Source organism: Cervus canadensis, chromosome 26 (genome assembly GCF_019320065.1).
Source record: "Cervus canadensis isolate Bull #8, Minnesota chromosome 26, ASM1932006v1, whole genome shotgun sequence".
Taxonomy (NCBI): domain Eukaryota; kingdom Metazoa; phylum Chordata; class Mammalia; order Artiodactyla; family Cervidae; genus Cervus; species Cervus canadensis.
The window spans coordinates 20,800,711-20,824,846 of NC_057411.1; the positions used below are offsets into that span (position 1 = coordinate 20,800,711).

Genomic DNA, 24,136 nt, shown 5'->3' on the forward strand with positions numbered 1-24,136 from the left:
TGGGAAGATTCCCTAGAGAAGGAAATGGCAACCCACTCCAATATTCTTGCCTTGGAATTCCTTGGGACAGAAGAGCCTGGTGGGCTACTGTCTGTGGGGTTGCAAGAGTTGGACACAACTTAGTGACTAAAACCACCACCACCAGTCACCCAGTGAGTGGCTTGTTGCGTTGAATTTGTATCCAGTTTCAGATATATGGGCTTCCCTGGTGTCTCAGATAGTAAAAAAAAATCTGCCTGCAATGCAAGAGACCTGGGTTTGATCTTTGGGTTGGGAAGATTCCCTGGAGAAGGGATTGGCTACCCATTCCAGTATTCTTACCTGGAGAATCCCCATGGCCAGAGGAGCCTGGTGGGCTATAGTCCATGGGGTCGCAGAGTCAGATATGACTGAGTGACTAAGACTTCAGATATAATGGGAGAAAGAAGAAGGCACTCTGTGTATCATCTCTTACAAAGTTAACCAAATAGACAACACAGCATTATCATTGCATAGAGTCATGTCAAGTAGAAAAAGGTAGGTTTTTGGAGTTAATGTCTGTGCTGAGCTTTGGTTTGTCCAGCTGTCCTTGTTTAACTGGTCATTGGCCCAAGGGAATGAGTCCTTATTGAGAGAAGATGGGTAGTTACTTCCAGATTTGGTATCTGGAATAGTGAACTAGAAGATCTTAAAATGGTGATGGAAGCCTTATTTAAGAGACTGCCTTTAAATGATACCAAAACATCTGGATAAAAAGTATAAAATTTGTTTAATCAGATTGAGATTTTGTTTATTTAGTGACAAACAGGTAGATTCTTAAAAGGGTCTTTCTGACTTAATTTTTTAGTTCATACAAGATATTGTGGAATCAGGTAGGTGGCCTAAAATTAAAAACCAATGGTCTTTAAAAAAACAAAGAAATAAAATCTAGGACTTTGGAAACTCTATCAAAGTACTTTACATAGTATCAGTATATTCTATTCTTGTTTTTACAGGTGTACTATGACTTGAGAAAACTTACATTATGAAAAAAAATTACTTATTATTTTCATACAAAGATATTTAACTTTGGATTTTCTCCTTTGTGGAAGTTTTTATAAGCCATTAACTTTTATAATTTCTGGGAAATAGGTATTACTAAGACTAACTCCAAGAGTGTATCTTAAATATATTAGAATTCATACTGATTTCTCCCATGAGTAGTTTCTTCCTGGCCCACTGAAATTATCTGTATTTAATTGTTTTAGAATAAATGGCAAGTGGTGATTATGTATACAATATGCATATCATATGCATATAATGTATAAACTATGTGTATTATATATACATTGGGCTACCCCAATGGCGCAGATGGTAAAGAATCTGCCTGCAGTGCAGGAGACCTGGGTTCAATCTCTGGATCAGGAAAATTCCCTGGAGCAGGAAATGGCTAACCACTGCAGTATTCTTGCCTGGAGAATTCCATGGACAAAGTAGCTTGGTGGGCTACAGTCCATGGGGTCACAAAGAGTCAGACACAACTAAGCAACTAATGCTTTCACTTTCATATATACATTATATGCAACATGATGCATATATTTGTACTATATACACATGTATATAGACTGGTATTTCAAACAAGTATATTTTATAGGATGTAACCATAAAAATTTGATTTAATTCTTTAGTACTAAAAAGTCTTACAGTCACTATAAACACAAAATAGGATCTCGATTCGGAAAGTAAGATATCCAGGCCCATTTAATAATGAAAACTTGAACTTAATTTAAAGTTGAGATAGTTTCCTTCCCAACTTCTTTACCCACTAAGTCTGGCTATTCCTCCCTTTCCACTTAATTTACAGGATTTGGACTCCTGTAGGTGCCTACTTGAAAGGCTGAGAATTTGGCATCTAGCTCTTGTGCTCTAGGAACTTAGTTTGTATTTAAAATTAACTTCTTTCTAGTATTTTTCCCCCTGATTTTTGACATTCATTTTTCTACTCATTACTGGTGATGTTTCAACTACAGTTCCTTTACGCGAACAAATGTCATAATTCCAGCTTGACTTTACTCATTCCTTAGCATTTAAGTAGCTGGAGATATTTCCCATTCTTTAACTGAAGATCTGATTACCCCTCCATGTGTGCTCTTGAAAAGGACCTAAGGTGATGGGGCTTTTTCCTGGGGTGGTCTATATCTGTTTCACAGGAAACATTTTATGCATTATCTGTCTCAAAGACAAGCTGTTCAAACGGCCCAAGGGTACTGTCTTCTCGTCACTCTGCTAAACAAGCACCACGTCTCTTGCCTTTTAGAATGTCCACGTGTGAGTCAGAGTCCAGTCCACTCTCTTCTTGGATCTGCAAGTCTTCTTAGGGTCTCATTGGTCTCTTTCAAAGTCCTTCTCTCAGCTTGATGTAAAGGGAAATACATCACCTGTTCTTCACATATCAGGGTGGTTGTAGTTGTATGGGAAATTATAGCACACATATCTCTAAAGATAACCTATTCAAATATCCTTCCCTTGTCCGGCAGTTTCTGGCACTTTCACACACTTGATGAAAGGCAACGAGTCTGTCTCGAGTGAGCACCTCTTACTCAAAGGTTTACGGGCATGTACCGTGACTATGACTCTTGTTTTGGCTGTGGTAGCTGCTGGCATTATAACCTACCTAATGATGGTGTTCACACAATTGTGTCTGTCTCTGGAAGATGAAACATATGGTAGCAAAACACATAGTTACTGGGGAGATGGCCTCTTTATTCCTCTTTATTTATACACAGAACTCAATTTCTCTTTATCCAAGTTCTTGTCCTCTTATAAACTGAAATGAATGTTTACTTAGCCAGAAAGCCTCTTTCTAAATATACTTTTTAGGAAAATACTGCTATGCTTTATAGCAGTTGTTTCCACCCTGTAAGCCATGAATTATGCAGGGTAGAGGTAAGTTGGCAGCAGAAATGATTCTGGAGAAAATACACACACATATATATACATGTAAAAATATACACCAGGCATTTTTTTCTATACTTAATAAAAAATGATTCTTATATATATCAGTCATTTTCAAACATATATAGATGTAATTAAACAGGTTAACTAAAAGCATTACTAAATTTATATTGTTTATGCCTTTTTTAATTCAAGAAGTATTTATTCTCTTGAGGGAACATAGGAAAAAAATTTCCCTATAAAAAGTCCTCATTCTTAAAAAGGTTAGGAAAGAGTGGGTTAAAGACAGTAACAAGAATAGAACAGAAAACTTGGCACAAAAAGCTGTTTTTAAGAAAAACATCCTGGAAGTAAAGCATTAGTAACTGAGCTGTGTCCTACTCTTTGTGACCCCATGGATGGTAGCCTTCCAGGCTCCTCTGTCCATGGGATTCTCCAGGCAAGAATACTGGAGTGGCTTGCCATGCCCTCCTCCAGGGGATCTTCCTAACCCAGGGATCGAACTTGGGTCTCCTGCTTTGCATGCAGATTCTTTACCATCTGAGCCACCAGGAAAGCCCCCAGGATGACTCCACATTTTTTTCTATAGTATGCAAAATATAGAGAAATATTGTACTGACCTTTTAAATTTTATTCCTCAGAAATGGGGAAAATTCTACTTTTAAGTAAGAATTTTATGAGAAGAAAATATAGAGAAAAAATTACAGACCTTGGGATAAGAAAGCTTAGAATCCCATGTTATAGACTTATGTTTATTTGTTAACTCACTGACTTTCTCTTCAGAAAGTTCTATGTTCAGCAAAGGTAGGGGTTATGACTACTTGATTCAATAATACATTGAATTGAGAGCATAAATCTTTACCCAGAAACCACCACATCAAATCTTTAGATGCAGAATGCCCTAAACCAAAGTTTGCTAAAGAACAATCTCATTAAATGTTATTAACCACAAGAAATTCTCTCTGTCTAGTAATCTTATTGGACTGCTTTCCTTCCCTCATTCTCAAAATTCCTTTTTCCCAATAATGGGACCAATAATTCTGTATGATTGGAAAGTCAGACATATTGAGTACTCACCATAAGTGACAAAACAGACAATGAGTCCGATGACTAGTGCTGCGATGACCATCGTTAAGATACCCAGGGCAATTTTTCCACACCTTATGATGTTCATTTTTGTGTTTGAATCCATTCTTTTGAGCAGTAAGGATAGGGAAGCAAGTGTTAATATGAATAAAGTATAGGATACTCTCAGAAATAAACATGGACTTTGATGTAAAATGTAAAAGTGCACTGTTTTACATTAATTATGGACTCAGTAGACTGCTGAGCTTGGGGAACAATATGTAGAACTAGTGAATTAATATTGACCTGCTAATTTTTCAGCACATATAAACAATGTATTACTAAAATCAAACTTACTTCATTCAGCAAATATTTATAGATAGCCTACTAGGCATAGTTGTAGGAATAAAAACCTCTTTCCTTATAAAGATTACATTTTACTAAGGGGATATAGACAATAGAGTATATTTAGTAAATAAGATACATAACTGGTAAAAAGATAATAAGTACGGTAGGAAAAGTAGAGCTACGTCAGGAATGTGAATGAGGGGGAAAGTTGTAAGAGTAATTCTTAGTGGTACCAGGGTCCAGGTCATATAGGGAAAGTGGGTCATTGTAATAATTTTCTTTTTCCCTCTGAGTTAAGTGTGAACTTTGGAAGTCTTTGAATGGAAGACTATGATGATTTGGCCTAATTTCTTAATGAGATCCCTCTGACTGCTTTGTGGAAAGTATACATGGCAAGGGCGGAAGCAGAGTGACAAGATAAGAAATGATAATAATTGGGACACAATATGATGTTGACTTGGACCAGAGTGCTGGAGGTGGAGGAAATGAAAAAGGTTTGAGTTGGATATATTCTGAATACAGAGTTGATACAAGTTTCCAGTGAACTGGTGGAGTGGATGGAAAAGAGATGTGAAAGATTGTTGCCAGTTCTTTAGCTTGACAGCTTGAGGGAGGGAGTTGTCTACATCTGAGATGGGAAGGCTATTGCTGTAGCAGGTTTTTGAGGAGATGATTATTATTTCAGTTTTATGCTTTAGATGTTCACTAGTCATCCAAGTGAAGATGTAGGTGGGATATACAAGTCTGGAGATTTGAATAGAGGTCTGGGCTGGTGATATACATTTGGCACTCCTCAACATAGAGATTAGGCTCTGGGACTAGATGGAATTACCAAAGGAGCTAGTGTAACTATGGAAAAAGATCCAGAGATGATCACTGGGACACTCCCATTTTAAGAGATCAGGGAGAAGACGACAACCAAGCAAAGGAGACGGAGAGGAAGCCACCAATGCGGGTAGGAGGAAAACCAAGAAAATTGATGTCCTGGGAGACAACAGAAGTGTATCAAGGATTGCATAGGGGATCAACTGTGTCAGATGATTGCCAGTGGCTCATAAAATTGATGAGTGCTGAAAATTGATCATTGGTTTACCATTATGAGGTTATTGGTGACCTTGAGGCAAGAAATTTTAGGAATAGAATGGGTATGATAGTAGCTGGAGATGGTTTGAGAGAGAATGTAAATAGAGGAACTAGAGACAGTAAGCACTGACCACACTTTCAAAGATTTTGCTGAAAAAGGGAGTAAAGAAATGGGAATATATACATAGTGAAGAAAACAGGATCAAGAAAAGTTTTATTTTGTTATGGAAAATTTTAATATATACATAAAAGTATAGAAAATAGATTAATAAACCTCAATTTATCCATCACATAGATTTAAAAACATTCTGTAAGTTTTCATCTACTTTTCTGAAGTATTAGTTACAGAAAGCAATAATTATAGAAAATAATTGCATCATGACATTAACAATGGAAAAGAAATTTAAAATTTTTTCTATCTAAAAAATAAGGGCATTTAAAAACAATCATCATTTCTAATAAAATTAGTAATATTTTTTAATATACTGTAATATCGAGTTCATATTCCTCAAGATATATTTTACATTTTTTTGTTGTTGAACAAAAATCAGATCAAAACCCTCACATTGCATTTGTTTATTATTTTGCTTACATCTCTTTTAATCAAGATTACCTTTCACATCCTGCTTTCCTTTTTAAATTTTTTGTGACATTGACTTATTGAAGTTATTGGGTCAGTTGTGCTGTAGAATGTTCTACTTAAGAAAATAAAACACTTCATACTTATATTGATAATATAATATACATTTTAATTTCTATTATATATTTCATATTTTATATATAGCCACATGTATAATATTCCAGGTATGCTTGTATGTGTGAAAGACATTGCTGATATATGTCATTGAAATATATACATTAAAATGACTATACTAAATTTTCATTAGTTTAAAAGCATTCATATTAATTTGATTTTTAATTTCTAAATAGAGTCAAGTATCTATCAGAAATTTATTTTTTAGTTAGTTAACAGTCATTCCCTGAAAGGTAATATTCCCTGGAGAAATATTTACTAGATCCCTGGTACAGATAAATGTCCAAATTTTAAGCTTTTTAGATATTTCCTTTTACTTAAAAAGAAAACTCACTTTAACTATTTAAATATTGTTTGTCAAAATTATGTTTGCATCCTGCACATAAAATTAATATCTCAATATTTCTATAGAAATATGATAGTCATGAACTCTTTTGGTCCATAATAAAATAAAAAACCATAAGGATACCTGACTATGTAATAAAAGTTTAGAGGAAAACACTTTTCAGTTGGAACAATTCACTTACTGAGTTTAGAAGAGTATATGACATGGGTTTTGGAAAAAGAAAAGACTAAAGGACAAGGTAAAACCTTGGTAACTTAAATTCCTGTAGATGAGTATGTTATCCTAAAGCATCCTCTTCCATACCAAAAGGTATATGTCTGTATGTTTTCCTTAATTCAGGTTACCATGGAATAAGCCTCAATGAAAATGTGATAAATGGAGTGTGAAATTTGATGCGGCAAATACTTGAAATATATTTTTTATTTACCTCAGCTGTGTTCTTAAAACTATATTGAACTATATAAAGACACTGCTTTTGTGGATCAAAAAATTTGAATATTGCCAATTTTATAATAATTCAACCTATAGATACATTTATTTTTTTCTCCTTCTTTGTCTATAAGGACAAAAAAGTGATTCTTGTAAATAAGAACTTGTTTACTAGGAAGATTGTTTGACTTCAAACTTCTCTTCAATGTAAAGTTCCTAGAATGAGAGATGCATGGCCTTTTGGAGTTGGCAGGGAACTTGCAAATCACCCATTCCTGTTTCATTATTAAAAATGTGGAAATTGTAGGACAGTATTTTCTTTTAGGACCTTCTGAATCTAGGGAAGACAGGCGTTCTAGGTAGGTAGAGATTTCTTCTTTGATTATTAGCAGTATATTTAGTGGTAAGGTTAGAGTTTGGATTAAGGTTCTTTCCTGATGTCCAGAAAGAAAATTAAATTATACAGGACTCTCCAACTCTTCCAGCCAAAACCAAAGATCACTGTAGTGATTAAGATTTAACTATCTCGATTCACAAATGTAAAATTATGGTTAGTTAATAAAAATTTAAAGGCAAATGAACTTTATTTCTGTCATTATCTGAGTTTTCAAAGATGAAGATGGGTTTTATTGACTTGGAAAGTAGTTATCCTCTGTTTGAGTGTTTTGTGTGTATGTGTGTGTGTGTGTGGGTATTTCTAAATTCAAAAGAGAAAGTAAACCTTGTCACCATTCAGATTCTTTAAAGTAGTCTCTAAAAACAATGTGAGACATATTAAATTCCACTTTCATAAAGTGTTATTATATGAATTGTCTGTTGCAAAATAGACTATCAACAGAAATTGGGTCTTAGGTGGGAGATGGCATGAGGAATAGAAAAACATTTTTATTTCAACAACACGCCTATTCTTCCTGAGTTTTATTTATTCACCAAGTGTATCTTGAACCCTCATTGGAAAAAACCCTGATGATGGGAAAGACTGAGGGCAGAAGGAGAGGGGTGACAGAAGATGAGATGGTTGGATGGCATCACCGACTCAATGGACATGAGATGAGCAAACTCCAGGGGATAGGGAAAGACAGGGATGCCTGGCGTGCTGCATTCCATGGGGTCGCAAAGAGTTGGACATGACTTGGCAACTCAACAATAACAACAACAACAATTTTTAAGCCGTTCAGGTATAATAATGGTATTGAAGATGATTTATCAATTTCAGAAAGTGTGACTTAACTGGTGAGTTTTACTTAAAAATTGTTTCCTTGAAGGGATGAAATCAGGGTGTGGCTATACATTATTTCTCATATATTGTTAATGGAGCATAAGGAACTGAGCAAATTAACATGAACATAAAATATATTACTTAGAGCCAAGGCCAAACATTTTTACTAGACTTTTTGTTAATTAAATCATAGGGATTAACAGTCACAATTTAATGGAAAAATTTCGGGAGTTCTCTTATAGTTACATTAAATATTAATGTGAATGCATAAAGTGACCAATTATTAAGTTACATTCTGACCTCTATTAAACTGTTCACCTAGAATCTAGATGTTGGAAAGATGTCAAAACCAGAAAAGTTGTTTAAAAATCTGGATCAGGCCTAATGGACTTGTTAAGGCATGCATTTTGGAGTCACAGAAAAGACTGTAATACATGTGAGAACATTTATCTTTGTGTGCTAATCAAAACTTATCTGTCCATCTGTGTGTGCCATGGAACCAGTCAGCACATTTTTTTGACTTTCGGGCCAATTGCTATTTAAGCTTATGGTGTTGCTAATAAAAAAAAATCTCCTCCTGTTCTTGTTTCTAACTAAAATGTTAAATCATACCAGTAAAAATGTATAGCAATGAAACACTTTATATTTCAATGATCAAAAATTAAGACTTAAACTTTTATCTATCACTTCCTATAGGTAAAATAGCATATTATAAATATGAGCATTAATGTCTCTGTATCAACACACATCATTAAGTATATATATATATATATATCTTGTGATCTTTCAATTTTCAAAGTGAAGTTATCTTAAAAAGTAAAATGTCCCTATTTTGTTTCAGCTATTTATACACACACTTCTCATGAATGTTTTAACTGTGATGGAAAAATTTCTCACAAAAAGAAGCAAAACAGACTCTGATGATTAGAATGTATCAATCTTAATCATTCTTGTTTTTCTTTGATTTGGAATATACTTTGTTCCCATTTCCATAAAAAGTTCATTTTTGAGACTTTGAAATGCGAATGAAGCTACATTAATGACTTTGGTCCCTTTAGAAAATTTCTCTGAGAAGCGAGGGCAAGCCCCGCTGCTGCCCGGCCCCCAAGCCCACCTGTTCTGCAGTGGTGTCCACGCCTGCTCTGTCTGTGGAGGTTGTCCTTTCGCCATCTTCTCCCTGAGTGCTGTGTAGCTCAGTCATTCTCCACCTATTTAGCTTATGAGATTCTGTGGCTACTATGTGTTTTATGATTATGGTGTAATGGTAATACTTAGCACTCATACAACTTTGCATCTTCAAAGCACTTTCTGAGCATTTCCTAATTGTACATTAGTAAAACATGAGCCATTCCATAAATCATAAATACTCAACACTAGTAGAGGCAAAATTTAAAACTCTCAGTCGTTGTGATTGAGGAAGCGATAAGGTCAACTGGTTTGAGAAGGACAGTCTTTACCCAGTTCTGTATTTGTGAATCTGAAGAGAACAGCTGCACTTCTCATTCCCTTCAGTGGTCCCCAACCTTTTTGGCACCAGGGACTGGCTTTGTGGAAGACAATTTTTCAGCAGATGGGAGGGGGTGATGATTTTGGGATGATTCAAGGGCATTACATTTATTGTGCACTTTATTTCTATTATTACATTAACCCCACCTCATATCATCAAGTGTAGATCCTGGAAGTTGGGGAACCCTGCACCTAGATTGCATCAATTTCTTTATTGCTTTTGGGTGGAAGACCAATGGCTCTCCAAGTTCTAACCCTCCACTAGAGTCTTAATGTTGTACAACTCATAACTCTTGTTTCCTTAGACTCATATCACCCTCTCATGACTTCCTCCCTGACATTTTTACTGCTAACCTAATATTAGCATTCACTAAAGAGTTTTTCATTCTCTGAAGTCCAAAAGGTGCTGATTATTTTTTTTATTAAAAGTGTATATGGAATTAACCAGTAAGTTTTCAGATTTTTATATATCATTCTGGTGCTTAGCAGCCAATTTAGATAACGTTGTGGAGACTAGATAGGAAACATTCTAATGTTTAGCCACTTGGAAGAAAAAGAATTTGCCAGGGGACAGGGACCCCTGTCCCTGGAAGGGAGAATCCAGTTATGCTGGGATCAAAGTCTTCCTTGGATAACAGTCTTTGTTAAAGAGACTCAAACTTATAGGATCAAGTGGAAACATTGTTCCACGTAGACTCCCTGCCATTGTCCCCTACCAAACATGACCTGATGACCTGATCTTTAGGTCATCAGAGTAATCATATTTGTATTAGAATGAAAAATCATAATGGCAGTTCTTGTATCAGTTATTAATAGGACCCGGATTGGATACAGTTGCATTCTTTAACAGTTTCTATTTTAATTAGATTTCTTTGAGCGTTCCAGGCCATGCTCGTGTGCTTTTCCTCAAAATCAGTTCAGTTCAGTCGCTCAGTCGTATCCAACTCTTTGTGACCCCATGAATCGCAACACGTCAGGCCTCCCTGTCCATCACCAACTCCCGGAGTTTACTCAAACTCATGTCCATCGAGTCGGTGATGCCATCCAACCATCTCATCCTCTGTCGTCCCCTTCTCCTCCTGCTCCCAATGCCTCCCAGCATCAGGGTCTTTTCCAATGAGTCAACTCTTCACATGAGGTGGCCAAAGTACTGGAGTTTCAGCTTCAGCACCAGTCCTTCCAAGGAACTTCAAAATCACTTCTTCAAAATCACTCATATGCTTTTTTTCACTCACTTGCCTATATAAATCCATTCATTCTTTAAGATTAGGTCAGCCTCTACTTTCTCTGTATGTTCTCAAAATATATTGCTTTATCATCTGAAGTTCATAAAACCGTGGGATCTTGCATCTTGCTGAGTTCTTTATGCCAGCATGGTGCTTAAGCCATTCAGTAGAGAGACTTCACAGTGTACTGAGGCAGTGGGCCCCTGAGGTAGCCTTGCTGAGTCTGATGGTGACTGAGAATAATAGAGGATAGTAGTCTATTTGTTCTATGCTTCTAGGCAGTGTGTAGAAATAAATGTATAAGAAAGCTGACTGACCTTTTAGAGATGGTGCCAGCAGTTAACAGCAAGATCTACTGAGTCAGAGTCTGAGTCAAGATGCAACCCAGGCTTCTGAGAGGACAGGTGTGGAGGGTTGAAATTCCTGCAGATGGGGAACGTGTATCTCAGGAGGTGACAGTCTGGCTGGCTGTAGGTTAACCCCCTCAGCCCCAGGTGATGTAAGCTGGGTCACCTGGAACTCAAAGAAGGGGGAGGAATTATAGTAACCTGCCTAAGAAAACCCCAAACTGCCCAAGAAAACCCTGAATTGGCTAAATCTACCAAGAATAAAGTATACAGCTGCAATCATGAGGCAGAATTGGGGCTTGAAAGAGATACAACTTAAGAAAATTACTTTTCTGGGTGATATACTTGAGTTTATGACAAGAAATTATCATGCCAATAAAGAAACTGATTTGAGTATGAGCTTTAAAAAGCAGATTTTGTTATGCAAAAGGGAATTTTCACACTAATTTGGAAAGACACATGCATTCCAATGCTCATAGAAGCATTATTTACAGTTGCCAAGATAGGGAAGTAGCCTCAATGTCCATCAACAAATAAATTAATGAAGAAGATGGACTTGGAGAGTGTTATGCTAAATGAAATAAGTCTGACAAGAATGATGTATGATATCACTTACATGTGGAATCTAAAAAGTACAACAAACTAGTGAATATAACAAAAAAGAAATAGACTCACAGATGTAGGGAACAAATTAGTGATTTCCAATGGGGACAGGAAAGAAGGGAGGGGCAACAAGGGTATGGAATTAAGAGGTACAAACTATTATGTGTAAAATAAGCTACAAGGATGTATTGTACAGTATAGAGAATATAGCCAATATTTTATAACTATAAATGGAGTATAACATTTAAAAATTGTGAATCACTATATTGTACTTTGGTAGCTTATATAATATTATACATAAACTATATTTCAGTAAAAATATTAAAAAATCAAAAGGGCATTTTCATAAAAGTTTTATTTTTCAAGTGAAATATTTAGAGGTGTCAAAGACATAGGGTGATAGCTTTAAAAATTATTAATATATATAAGGAAGATGCCATTGAAAGGAAGATGCTACATGGAAATTACAACTCTAAGTATTTTTTTAAGCTCCATAGTTTTATGTGTTTGAAAGTGTCTTATCTATATATCTAACATTTGTGATGATATACGCTAGCACCCTTTCAAAAACGATTTCTCCCTTTGTCTCATTTATGAGCCTGTTTATTTGGTCCAATTTTGAATTATTATTTAGAAATTTTCACTTTTACTTTTAAAACTTAAGAATATATTTTAGAGGAGCATAATAAAAAAACTTAATTTTGAGTCAGGGTAAAAAAATCCCTCTAATTAGAGTGGTCTTTCTCATGAAAGAGTTATTCTAATTTTCATAGTATTTGCCATGAAGTGAGTCCTACAAGTATGTCTCCATGTTGGCATTTATCCCACATATTATGTGAACCTACAAAGAAATGAAAGTCACAATTACATCTGGGTATCTAGAAAAGAAGCCTTCACTTCAATCTCATGCCTTTGTTACCCTTCGCAGTCAGACCCCAACAAGGGTCCCCCTCATCAGGGTCTTGCTCACAAATAAGAGACCAAGTTCAGTTCAGAAGCAAAGAAAAGCATTATTCCAGGAGCCCGGGTGGTTCAGTGGTAAAGAATTCACCTGCCAAGCAGGAGATGCAGGTTTGATCCCTGGGTTGGGAAGATCCCCTGCAGAAGGGAATGCAAACCACTGTCTTGCCTGGGAAATCCTATGGACAGAGGAGCCTGGTGGGGTCCATGGGGTTGTAAAATAGTCAGACATAGCTTGGCGACTAAACAAGAAGAATGGAGTGTTGTAAGCTCTTGCTCCTGACTATATGTTCTCCCTGACAGGCTGGCAGCAGGGTCGCTTTACAGGATTCTTCTCATCTGGCGGAGACCTTGCTGGGTGCGCACAGTTTTCTCAAGATGGGTGCTATTCTGGCAGGGCCCACACTCTAGATTAGGAGTGCTAGGCACCGCCTTTCTGCACCGGCCCCCGCCGCCGTCTTGGACCCCAGCGTTGTGCGCAGGTTTTGCACACAAGCCGTGTGGTCGGCTTGGTGGTCCTGTGCTGGGAGTGCTAATCCAGCGTGTTAGGTGCACGGCGTCTGTGTGGGGCCTCTTTGGCAAATGAAGCTAGACTGAGCTCAAGGGACGGTCGACCTTACCACCTGGATTCCATCTTATTTTTCCTGTGGGCGTTGCCCGCAGCACCATAGGTTAAGTGTTACCCTAAATTTAAAGGCGTTTCATTTTGCAATTGATGTTTCCTGAGTCAGGTTTGGGAAAGAAAATGAAGTCACCGTCAGTTTGTAATAACAATGCCATGGCAATCCCCTCGAGTATTCTTGGCTGGAGAATCCCAGGGACAGAGGAGCCTGGCGGGTTACATACAGTCCATGGGGTCACAAAGAGTCAGACACAATTTTAAGACTAAGGACGACGACTGCTGCTACTGTTTGCTGAGTCTTTTATAGAGAAAGGTTTTAGAGAAAGGATTGTAAAGAGCTTCAGCGTTTTAGAGGAAAAAATATTTTCTTTTCCGATAAGCGCTGTAAACCAAGTGGAGATTTCCTTTTTAAACCAGAATAATATAATTATACAGACCTTAACATCTGTAGGATAATTTTAAAGTTTTTTTCTTTTTTTAAAAATTAGTCTAAGTGGGTGATAAACACATATCTTATGAGCCAGTGTTGCTGAGTTCATGAAATTGCTCTACTGTCAAAAGTAGAGAGAAAGTGATACATTTATGGGTGAAAAGAAACAGGGTTGCATCCTAAGCCTGTTCAGGACAAAAAAATGTTAGTGAAATTACCTTATAAGGATGCATAAATCATCATGAAAAGATCAAAATGCATTTTTTTTTCTTCAGGTGGCCCATGATGAGTATGAGAAGTACTGAGTTAGGACAGCATTAGAACTGAAAGGAAGCAAACATTGCAGAAAAAAGTACAGTAGTTTGAAAGTTATAGTAAAACACTCTTTCTGGCCGACTCACTTGAAACCCAGTTTACCAATACCTTTTGTCTCTGGTGGCTCAGAGGGTAAAGCATCTGCCTGCAATGCAGGAGATCCGGGTTCAACCCCTGGGTCGGGAAGATCCCCTGGATAAGGAAATGGCAACCCACTCCGGTACTCTTGCCTGGAAAACCCCATGGATGGAGAAGCCTGGTAGGCTACAGTCCATGGGGTCGCAAAAAGTCAGACATGACTGAGCGATTTCACTCTGTACTTTGAGATTCCCTGTTTCATTGCACTGACATTTATTGTAAGCTTTAGTTTTCTTTTCTTGCATGGAGGGAGTTTTGCTGGAGGCAGTGGTTAGATAAGAGTTCAGGGGATGTGTCAAGTCCCTGGGACTGTCTATACTTAAATAGTCAAGGCCAAAAACAGAACATTTTTATTATAATGAGAAGTTTGTTTACATTTTAAGGCAGAGGCAATTAGTAAAAGCAGAATGAAGTGTTGAAGAAGCCTTCTACTTACAAACAAAACAATCTTTTATTAAAGCAATTTTACTTTTATTTTTGCAAGTATAATTATTTAACCTGAAGCATTGAATATGATTTAACTCTAATCATTTGATCTGGCCTCTAGTTACAAAATGGGGTTTTATGTATCTTTTTATTTTACACTCAAAAACTTACAGTTTAGGGAAACTGCTAATTGTGGAAGAAATAGAGTCAGATATTTGAATAGTACTATGCACATTAGAGTGCTCCCCTGATAGCCCAGCTGGTAAAGAGTCTACCTGCAATTGCAGGAGATCCCAGTTCAATTCCAGGGTTGGAAAGATCTCCTCGAGAAGGGATAGGCTACCCACTCCAGTATTCTTGGGCTTCTCTGGTGGCTCAGCTTATAAAGAATCCACCTGCAATGCTGGAGACCTGGGTTCAATCCCTGGGTTGGGAAGATCCCCTGAAGTGGGAAATGACAACCTGTTCCAGTACTCTTGCCTGGAAAATTCCATGGACAGAGGAGCCTGGCGGGCTCCAGTCCATGGGGGTAGCAAAGAGTCAGACATGACTGAATGATTAAGCAGAGCAGTACATGCACATTAGGAATGTTTATGTATAATAGCAGTGGTAACATTGCCAGGCAATCCTGCCAAGTCTTTAAAATTCAAATAAAAACAAGTTTTAAAAGATTAGTGTGAATCATGAGCAGAAATAAAATGCTCTTTTCTGTTGTCTGTCATGATATATACTTTAAAAAAGTTTCATATATTTTCCTCAAACATTCTTTCCTGGATGATCTGAGAATTATAGATTACTTTCCCTCACCATGTGTGGAATGCTCACAGATATTCTGTATCAGCGATGTGAAAAGCAATACATATATAAGAAAGCAAATAAAACTTATATATGCAACTTAGTGGCTTACTACAAAGCATACACCCACAAACCTTTGCTAACAAACCAGGTTTTCCCTTCATGATTACAATTCTACCCGGCAACTCTAAAGGTAAATATTGCCTTGTATCTTTTGGTAATTAATTACTTGCTTTAAAAAAATATATTTTAATAAGTAAGAATGAATTCCTAAAAATATATAATTTTAAGCAAATAGTATAGTTTATATTCTTTAGTGACTGGCTTCTTTCATTAACTTTGTGTTTTTCTAAGGTTCAGTCATGTTGTTAGGTGTGACTCTAGTCTGTTCATTTTTATTGCTGTATTGTATTCCATTGTATGAAAAATAAGATTTATTTATTCATTTTGCTGTTGATGGACATTTGGTCGTTTCTACTGCTTGGCTGTGAAGAATAATACTGCTTTGAATATTCCTGCACATGTGCAACCATTTCTAGAGTTTTCACCTTGGAATAAAATTGCTGTATTGTAGGATATGCATATGATGTTCTCTGTTTGATAATGTCATTTTTTTTCAAGTTAAAGAAGTTTACACTCTCCCATCCTTACCAGTGAGCCCCTGGCAGCTCAGTTGTAAGGAATCCACCCGTAATGCAGGAGAGGTGGGTTTGATCCCTTCATTGGAAAGATCCCCTGGAGAAGGAAATGGCCACCTACGCCAGTATTCTTACCTGGGAAATCTCACAACAGAGGAGCCTGGTGGACTACAGTCCATGGGGCCCCAAATGAGTCAAAATATGACTTAGTGGCTAAACAACAATATCCTTACCAGTGCTTGATGTCGTCAGACTTTCCATTTTTATCCATTGATAAATGTGTAGCTGTGATACATTACAGTGGCTTTATTTTACATTTTTTAAATTTCTCATAAGGTTAAACCCCTCATCTTACATTGTCAGCAAATTAAACTTCTTTTTTTCTGATACTCCTTTTCAATCTTTTTCCATTTTTCTTTTGAATTATTTTTTTCCTTTTGATCTGTAGTCATCCCCTATGCATTCTAGATACATGGTATCGGTTATGTATATTGCAAATATCTTCTCACTCTGTCATTTTGACTTTTTTATTCCTTAATAGTGTCTTTTGGATAGAAAGTTCTGAATTTTAAGAAAATCAAAATTAACTTCTTTCATTTAAATCCCTTTCTGTTGTGATACTAAAATCATTCCATCTTCTTTAGCTATCAAAATATTTCTTGATCATCAAGATATTTCCTTCCATTTTCCAGAAGCTGTATTTCCCATTCCCTCTTCTAGTCATCCAACATGGTTTTTGTCCCCCGCTTCCCTGAAACTGTAAATGCCATCAAAGAGATATTTCAGGTCTCAATCTCTCCCCAGAGCTACAGATATGTATTTACATTTACAGTTGTTTACCTGACCTTATTACTTGTATATTTAAAATGTAGCAGATTCAGAAAGAAATTGCCAATTCTCCACCCCTGAGCCAAACTTACTCCTCTCAAATTTCATCTCAGTGCTTCAGACTCCTAATTTGAGTCAACCTTGATTTTTTCCTTTTCCTCAGCATCTAAATCTAGTCTATCAGAAACTCTTATTGTTTCTCCTCACATATATTTTCTGAATGGCATTATTTGTCACCATCTTCACTGTTAGCTCTTTAATCCAAGTCAGTATCATCTTTTCCTTCGATTACTGCATTAGTCTTCTGTCTCCCTTCTTCTCGTCCTCTTTACCTTTCTTTACAGAGTAGCCAGTGTAACCAAACGAGGTTCATTTGCCTGATGCATAGCAAGTCAAATGCTGAGACCACTGAATGTTGCAACAGAGAAAGTGTTTATTTGTTGTTGGACCCCAGTTCCTGTGCCTGATGCCCAGTGGAACCAAACAAACGGAAACATTGGAATTTGGGGCAGAGAAAGGCTAATTGCAGGGGCCATGCAAGGAGTATGGGAGGCTCATGCTCAAAACACTTCAACTCCCCAGTAGTCTTCAGGGAAGAATCTTTAAAGGCAAACTTAAGGGGAGGGCTGCAGGATGCATGGCTTTCTTCTGGTTGGTTGGTAGTGAGGTTATAGGGTGGTGGTCCAGGAATCCAAATCAGCAACCTTCTGGTTGCAACCAATCTGAAGTCTACATGCTTGTGCTCAGCCTGAAGTTACCATCCTTCACCTGGGTCAGGGCCTTACTTCCTGTCAAAGAACTCAAAGAAAAGTATCAGATTGTTATGTATATAATTTAAAGAAGAACTGATATTATTATTTATCATTAGACTATTGTTTCTTGGCTGCTTTTCCTTTGTTTTTGCTTTCCCTCACACTCCTAATTATTAGCAGTTTATATGTGCTCTTTGGAACTCAGGGAAAGTCTTTGAACAAGAAACAGAGGTGACAAGGAAATGCTTTTTGTTCCCAGGAGGACCCCACAGGGTCCTGCTCAATATCAATCTTCTCTTTTCTTTGAAACTCCTTAATAGGTATGGGGCAAGAAAGGAAAAATAGTTTTGGACAGAGAGGTTAATCATAAATTTGCCAGAGGAACTCAGCTTCAGGGAGACTTTGTTTCATATTCATGAGATGGCCAAGTGAGGGCATGGGAGAACAAAATATCAAATTGGACTTCCCAAAGGGAGGGACTTGGGATAAGCAAACAGGATGGTCTGAAGTGTGGGGAGAATGGGGAAAGATGATTGGAAATAAGAAAAAGATACGGTAACTGTGGTTCTGCACAGATGTAGCTAAGCTACAGCCTTCATCGTAGAACTCATGGTCATAAAATGGTGGTGCTGGCATGTTCTGAGGGTGGAGCACCTGGCCCTCTGACATCAAAATGTCACTAAGTGGTCACTCAGGCATTCCAGGTTGGAGGGTCTGCCGTCTCCACCAGTCTTAAGCAACTGGAGCTTGAACTGGACACAACTTGGGAAAACATTATATTGTTTAGGTTACATGCCACTTGGAGGGCATACAAGTTTTGTAGTAGCAATTAAAGGGAGTTGGGTCAGTGAAGGTAGGTTCCAGGTTTAATGGATGCAACTGATGATTAACCTCAGTTTCACCCGGGTAGACTTCAGAAAATAGAAAAAAATTTAAACTTTTTTGATGTGGACCATTTTAAAGTCTTTATTGAATTTGTTTTAATGTTGCTTTTGTTTTATGTTTTCTGGCCTCAAGGCATATGGGATTTAGCTGCCTGACCAGGAATCAAACCCATGACCCCCCCGCATTGAAAGGTGAAGTCTTATCCACTGGACTGCCAGGGAAGTCTAGAAAGTAAAAAAAAAAAAAACGAAATAATAATAATCATCTAATTTCCCTTCAGAATTTTGCCTTTTCATTTATTTCTTCAGCCTCCCCTAACACCAGTCTTTCTTTTATCAGTTTTGCTCCAGTCATGCTGACTTCTTGTGTGTTAGTCACTCAGTCATGTCTGACTCTGCAATCCCATGGACTGTAACTGGCAAGGCTCCTCTGTCCATGGGATTTTCCAGGCAAGAATATTGGAGTGGGTTGCCAAACCTCCTCCAGGGTATCTTCCCAACCTAGGGATCAAACCCACGTCTCTTAGTCTCCTGCTTTGGCAGGTGGGTTCTTTACCACTAGTGCCACCTGGGATACCCACAAACTTGTCATCACCTCAGGACTTTTGCATCTTCTTCTGTTTACCTTATTCTTTCCTTGAAGTTGACTCAGCTGGCCAGCAATTTTCCTGGCAAATTGGAAGTGCTCAAAATCTATTGGTAAACAAATAGATGAGTAAAAAAATGAATGACTCATTAAATGGATGAATTTTGCAAGAAAAAATAATTTATTAATACTGTATCAACAGATTTTTATTGCATAAGTAATTCCAGTCTAACTTGTGTGATTGGAGGTAGGAAAATGCCTGAGCTTTGTTTGCTTTTTAAATTAATTTCTCATTTAGTTCAGTTCTCTTTTTCATCAGAATGGCTTTCTACTTAATTTGAATTCTGATCAGTTTGGTTTCTTTGCTCTGGATAATTTGTTTTGTTCCTGGTGAATTTAAAGTTTTTGCTTCTTCATGAGAGAATTTGGAGATGAAGTGATATGTGAGAGGTGGATTTATTCAAACGTCTCTTCATAAAAATATGAATATTTGCTAAATATTTTAAAGAGATAATCGAATCTGCTAAATAAGTACTTTCCTTCATAGGTTTCAATAAATAGAAACTAGTATGTTTATGATTATGTGAAGGCACACACACAAACATGAAAACACACCAACACTCTTGCACAAACACATTCCCTTGAGACTTACTCTGAATGACCAGTTTAATATTGTCCTTATTGGGAGCAGCCAGGAAGTATCAAGCTAGATGCTTGCTTAGGTATAGAGCTTGATTATAAGGCAGTTGAAAGTGCCAAGGCTGTAGAGTCTAATTGTCAGTTCTGTTGTTGGAGGACCAATTAAATAAATTGTTTTGGATTGTCCTTCATAAACCATAACTTCCAATAAATACTTAGGCAGAGAAATGATTTTAAAATAGTTTATTTGGAATAACGTGTACCAGTACTTATTTGTACATTTCACTGAGAGTCAGTTAAATTTTCAGCTTCTATAAAGTAAATGATTTCAGTGGAGGTCTCTTCACAGTTTTACATGAGTAAATACAAGACATTTTCATCACAATACATGTAGTTATTCTGACATCCGGGTGTCATGAATTAGCTTTTAAAAGGAGGAAGCTCTGACACATAGATGATCATGCTAGAATCCCATAAAAATTCAGTAACATTCGTAATTCATATTACATAAATTGCTGTGCCATTAAATGTTAATACATTTTATGCATGTTCTTTGGGTGTGCATGTATTAAAAGAGGGAGGGAAGGAGATGGGGAGAGGGAGAGATGGAGGCGGGAGAGAAAGAGGGAGGAAAAAGGAGAGAGAAAAGTATCTTCACCAAGATAATTGTATTGAAATAAAGTTATTTACCCTTTTTATTTTTGTTTTTTTGCAAACCAATCCTTCCCATTTTTTCCCCTCATGGCTTTCAATTCATTACTTGAGCTTAGCTACAGAGGATTCCTAAACTTTCAAAAATAACTGCCACTGGTGATCTTTAGATCTTAAAGTTACTCATATTTAGTTGTTAAAAAACAACATGTATGCACACAGTTGTAAGTTAACCTGAGAATGTTGTGTAGGTATATTTACTGAGTTTCTCTATGGAGGAGACAAATTCTCTCATTCACATAGATGAAGGTATTTTAAATAATAGTTATGAAGATTATAATTCTTTGGTTCTCTGATGAGGAGTGAATATTCTAGTTTGGATTGTTAAATGCCTGAAATTCATTGGCTAGTTCTCATGGGAGCATGTTCCTACAGGATAATTAAGGTTGCTCTATTACTCTACAGTGATTTCATACATGACTTTTAGGACTCACACCTCGTATAAAATATTAAGTAACCAGAAATTTAAAAAACTAGTATTTTTCTTGCCTCACGGTATTCTGTCCTGAATGTTATCAGCAAGTTTGTCCTTTGCAAGTTTCTATACTTTGCCCCTTTCTCAGCCTTGATGAGACTTCCTTAGAGGAAACTCCTCTGACCCTGGAGACTTGTGCAGTTGCCTCTAGTTTCTACTCTCCGGGTACCTGCTTTTCTCAATTAGTAGTACTTTGGTCATCACAAGTATAGCATAATTGTTACCTCTGTAACTAGTTTACTATGTTTCCTCTGGCACATAGCCCCAGTACTATGCAACATTCATGTAATTTTCTTGAGAAAATATAAACCCATAGTAACAGAGAAAGATTAAATAGTGTGAAATATATTTATGTAACAGTTTTAAAAGAGGACACTTAGTTTCTTTTGCAGCTAGAAAGTTTTAGAATTTTAGACAGGCATGTCTACGTTCAGACTCTTGAACCAAGATGTGTTTATGGCACTAGATCCCAGCTCGTTGGGTTATCCAGTCACGGTATGCCGTCACTCGAGTGTAGACTCCTGGCTTATCTGGCAGACCACACTGATACCCCCAGCTTACTATCCCCACGATGAACCAGTGTTGCCGTGAGTCTTCTTGTACTAGAGGGCCTCCAGAGTCACCCTGAAGGAAATAGAATGATAGATTATTTAAGTGTGAAGACAACCCCAAAGTATGAAGAAGTTGATATCTATGATAGTAGAAATCACATACATAATGACAGTAAAGTTAGTCTTACATTTCCTGCTGAAATACTGTATACTAAGTCATGCAAAAATTTAAAAAATCCTCCAGGTACACACGTTGTTCCTTCAGCAAGTGTGAGAAGAGGAGAAGCACATCTAGACTTCACCAGCCTGCTACCCCGACCAGGCTCCCCTCCTCCAGGGGGTTACCCCTGACTTCCACCTTTCCTCCCCAGTGTCACCCCTTCTAGCTTTGGGCTAGATTATTTATTGCTGCCGGTGCTCCCACACCCTGTGTATCTCTCCTTCATTGCTACTTCATTATTTTATACAAGCCCTCGCCCTAGCCCTAGCCGTTTGCATGCCTTTTGAATTTACTCCCCCTGAGTCAGCTCCCCCCGTTGTAGCAGTTACACATCTCTGCAGCCCTCATTGCATTTATGATACTTGTTCAGTGTCTATTTTTCAGGCTATACTGTAAGGTTCATCAGGGAAGGGGTCATACATGTTCTGGACATGGCTATACTCTAAGCTTCTAACCCAAAGGAGATGCTAAGAAAATATTTATTGAATGAACATGTTTTTAGAAATCTCCTTTATCTTCCTATTCATAGCATAATGCAAAGTGTTTCATGTATAGTATTGATATATCAAAAATATCTTTTTGGTGAATAATAGAAAAGAAATTTATATGGCAATGAGTAAAGCATTCCTTATGAAATGTTTACGAGCCACTTATAATATTGATAATAAACCAACCAACTAAATATTTGTACATGTAATAGTCCACATGGAGAGAAAAATTGGTATATCTTCCATGTTGCATGATGGGTTAAGTCTGAAGTTCTTGAATTGGTCTAGGTTTTAATCCTCTACTTAATAACTATATGGTTTCCAGTAAGCCACATAACAGCCCTCTGTATTTCAGCTTCTTCCTCTGTAAATAATAATTTTATGTGTTTAATAGAGTTTAACACACCTAGCACTCTGAGTGCATCCTGCTAAATGGTCAGTACTAATAAAAGTCAGCTATTATTACCAAGTATGCTTCTAGAATAGTTTGGTATTCATTTGACTGCTCTTGGTAGTTAGTTCTTCCATGCGTGCTTAATCACTGCTTTATATGGGGAGAAGGGTTTAGTGTCTGAATCACCAGCTTGCATGACAAGCCCTGTGTGGAGCTGATTGGCTCCTGGCTCCTTTAGATAATGCATATGTGCTCCAGTTTGCCAGTTCTCAGCACTTTCCCATCACTGTGTTTTTCTGCTATTTCTTCTATAGTAAGAGATTTCTCTGCAAAACATGCTACCAAGAGAGGGCAAGCAAAAATTAAACTAAGAGGGACTTAGTTTAATAGATGCAATGTTTCCTATATTTGGCCAGCTCTACCACCTCACTGAACAGACATTTAGGCCTGTGTTTTCTCTTCTAGACCATAGACCTGCTGAGCTCAAGTGATGTTGTCTAAGTACAAAGTCTGGCACATAGAAATTAAGTGATGCAATAAAAAAAAAAAAGAATGAATGAACAAAAACAAATAGGATCTCATAAATTCTTATGTAAAGTGATATTTTGAGACATAAACTCTAGGTATTACAGTATTTTAGCTGAAAATCAGTGAGACCCAGAGTGGAACATGCAGGAAAATTTCATATAAGAATCTGTAAAATCTAGACATTTAGGGTGAAATTATGTTGTAGCTCAGATGGTAAAGAATCTGCCTTCAATGCAGGAGACCTGCGTTCGATCCCTGCGTCGGGAAGATCCCCTAGAGAAGGGGATGGCAATCCACTCCAGCATTCTTGCCTGGAGAATCCCATGGACAAAAGGAGCCTGGCTGGCTACACAGTCCATGGGGTCACAAAGAGCTACACATGACTGAGCAACTAACACTACTACTACTTCTGTGCCCATCATGGCAAGACGCTAGGAAGTGCTTATAAACTTGACCAAGGACGTGGATCAGGTTGTCTTGACTTACCTGGCATGCGTCCACTCCACCTTGAGGTACTCCAGCACATAGCATTCCAGGCAGGACGGCTCCATTATAACCAGCTGGTGCATTACATATATTGTTACTTATTATATTGACCTGTGCTTGTTCTAGTTCTGGAACTGTGCTGCCTGTTATGTATAAAGGGAGAGAGAAAATGGACTTCAGGGTAGATGAATTAATGATGCTATGGTGAATATAGAAAAGAATATTTGTACTCCAAATATATCTCTTATTCAGCAAAAAGGCTATTGAAGATGTCCTAGGAGTTTTTTCCTTAGCAATGATTTCTGCATTAGAGACGGATAACCCCTCTACATACATCAGTATCTTTGTTTTGTTTGTTTTATTTTAGCTTTGTGATATAGTGCCCCTTAGACCTTAAGGGAAAAGCATCTGCCTCCTTAAAATACATTAGT

At 37.3% G+C, this 24,136-nt stretch overlaps 2 protein-coding genes across 2 annotated transcripts in view; both read right to left on the reverse strand.

The window, feature by feature from the left end:
- LOC122428010 (transmembrane protease serine 11C-like) overlaps positions 1 to 9,327 on the reverse strand; it is a 60,139-nt gene extending 50,812 nt beyond the window's left edge. Inside the window, exon 1 of the mRNA XM_043447619.1 lies at positions 9,134 to 9,327. Coding sequence (XP_043303554.1) covers positions 9,134 to 9,327 — 194 coding nt within the window. The remainder of the gene's footprint in view (positions 1 to 9,133) is intronic.
- Positions 9,328 to 20,080: 10,753 nt separating this feature from the next.
- The window catches only part of TMPRSS11D (transmembrane serine protease 11D), a 52,247-nt gene continuing 48,191 nt past the window's right edge, over positions 20,081 to 24,136 (reverse strand). Inside the window, exons 9-10 of the mRNA XM_043448047.1 lie at positions 23,706 to 23,848; positions 20,081 to 21,662 (exon numbers count right to left, since the gene is read on the reverse strand). Coding sequence (XP_043303982.1) covers positions 21,501 to 21,662; positions 23,706 to 23,848 — 305 coding nt within the window. The 3' untranslated portion in view covers positions 20,081 to 21,500. The remainder of the gene's footprint in view (positions 21,663 to 23,705; positions 23,849 to 24,136) is intronic.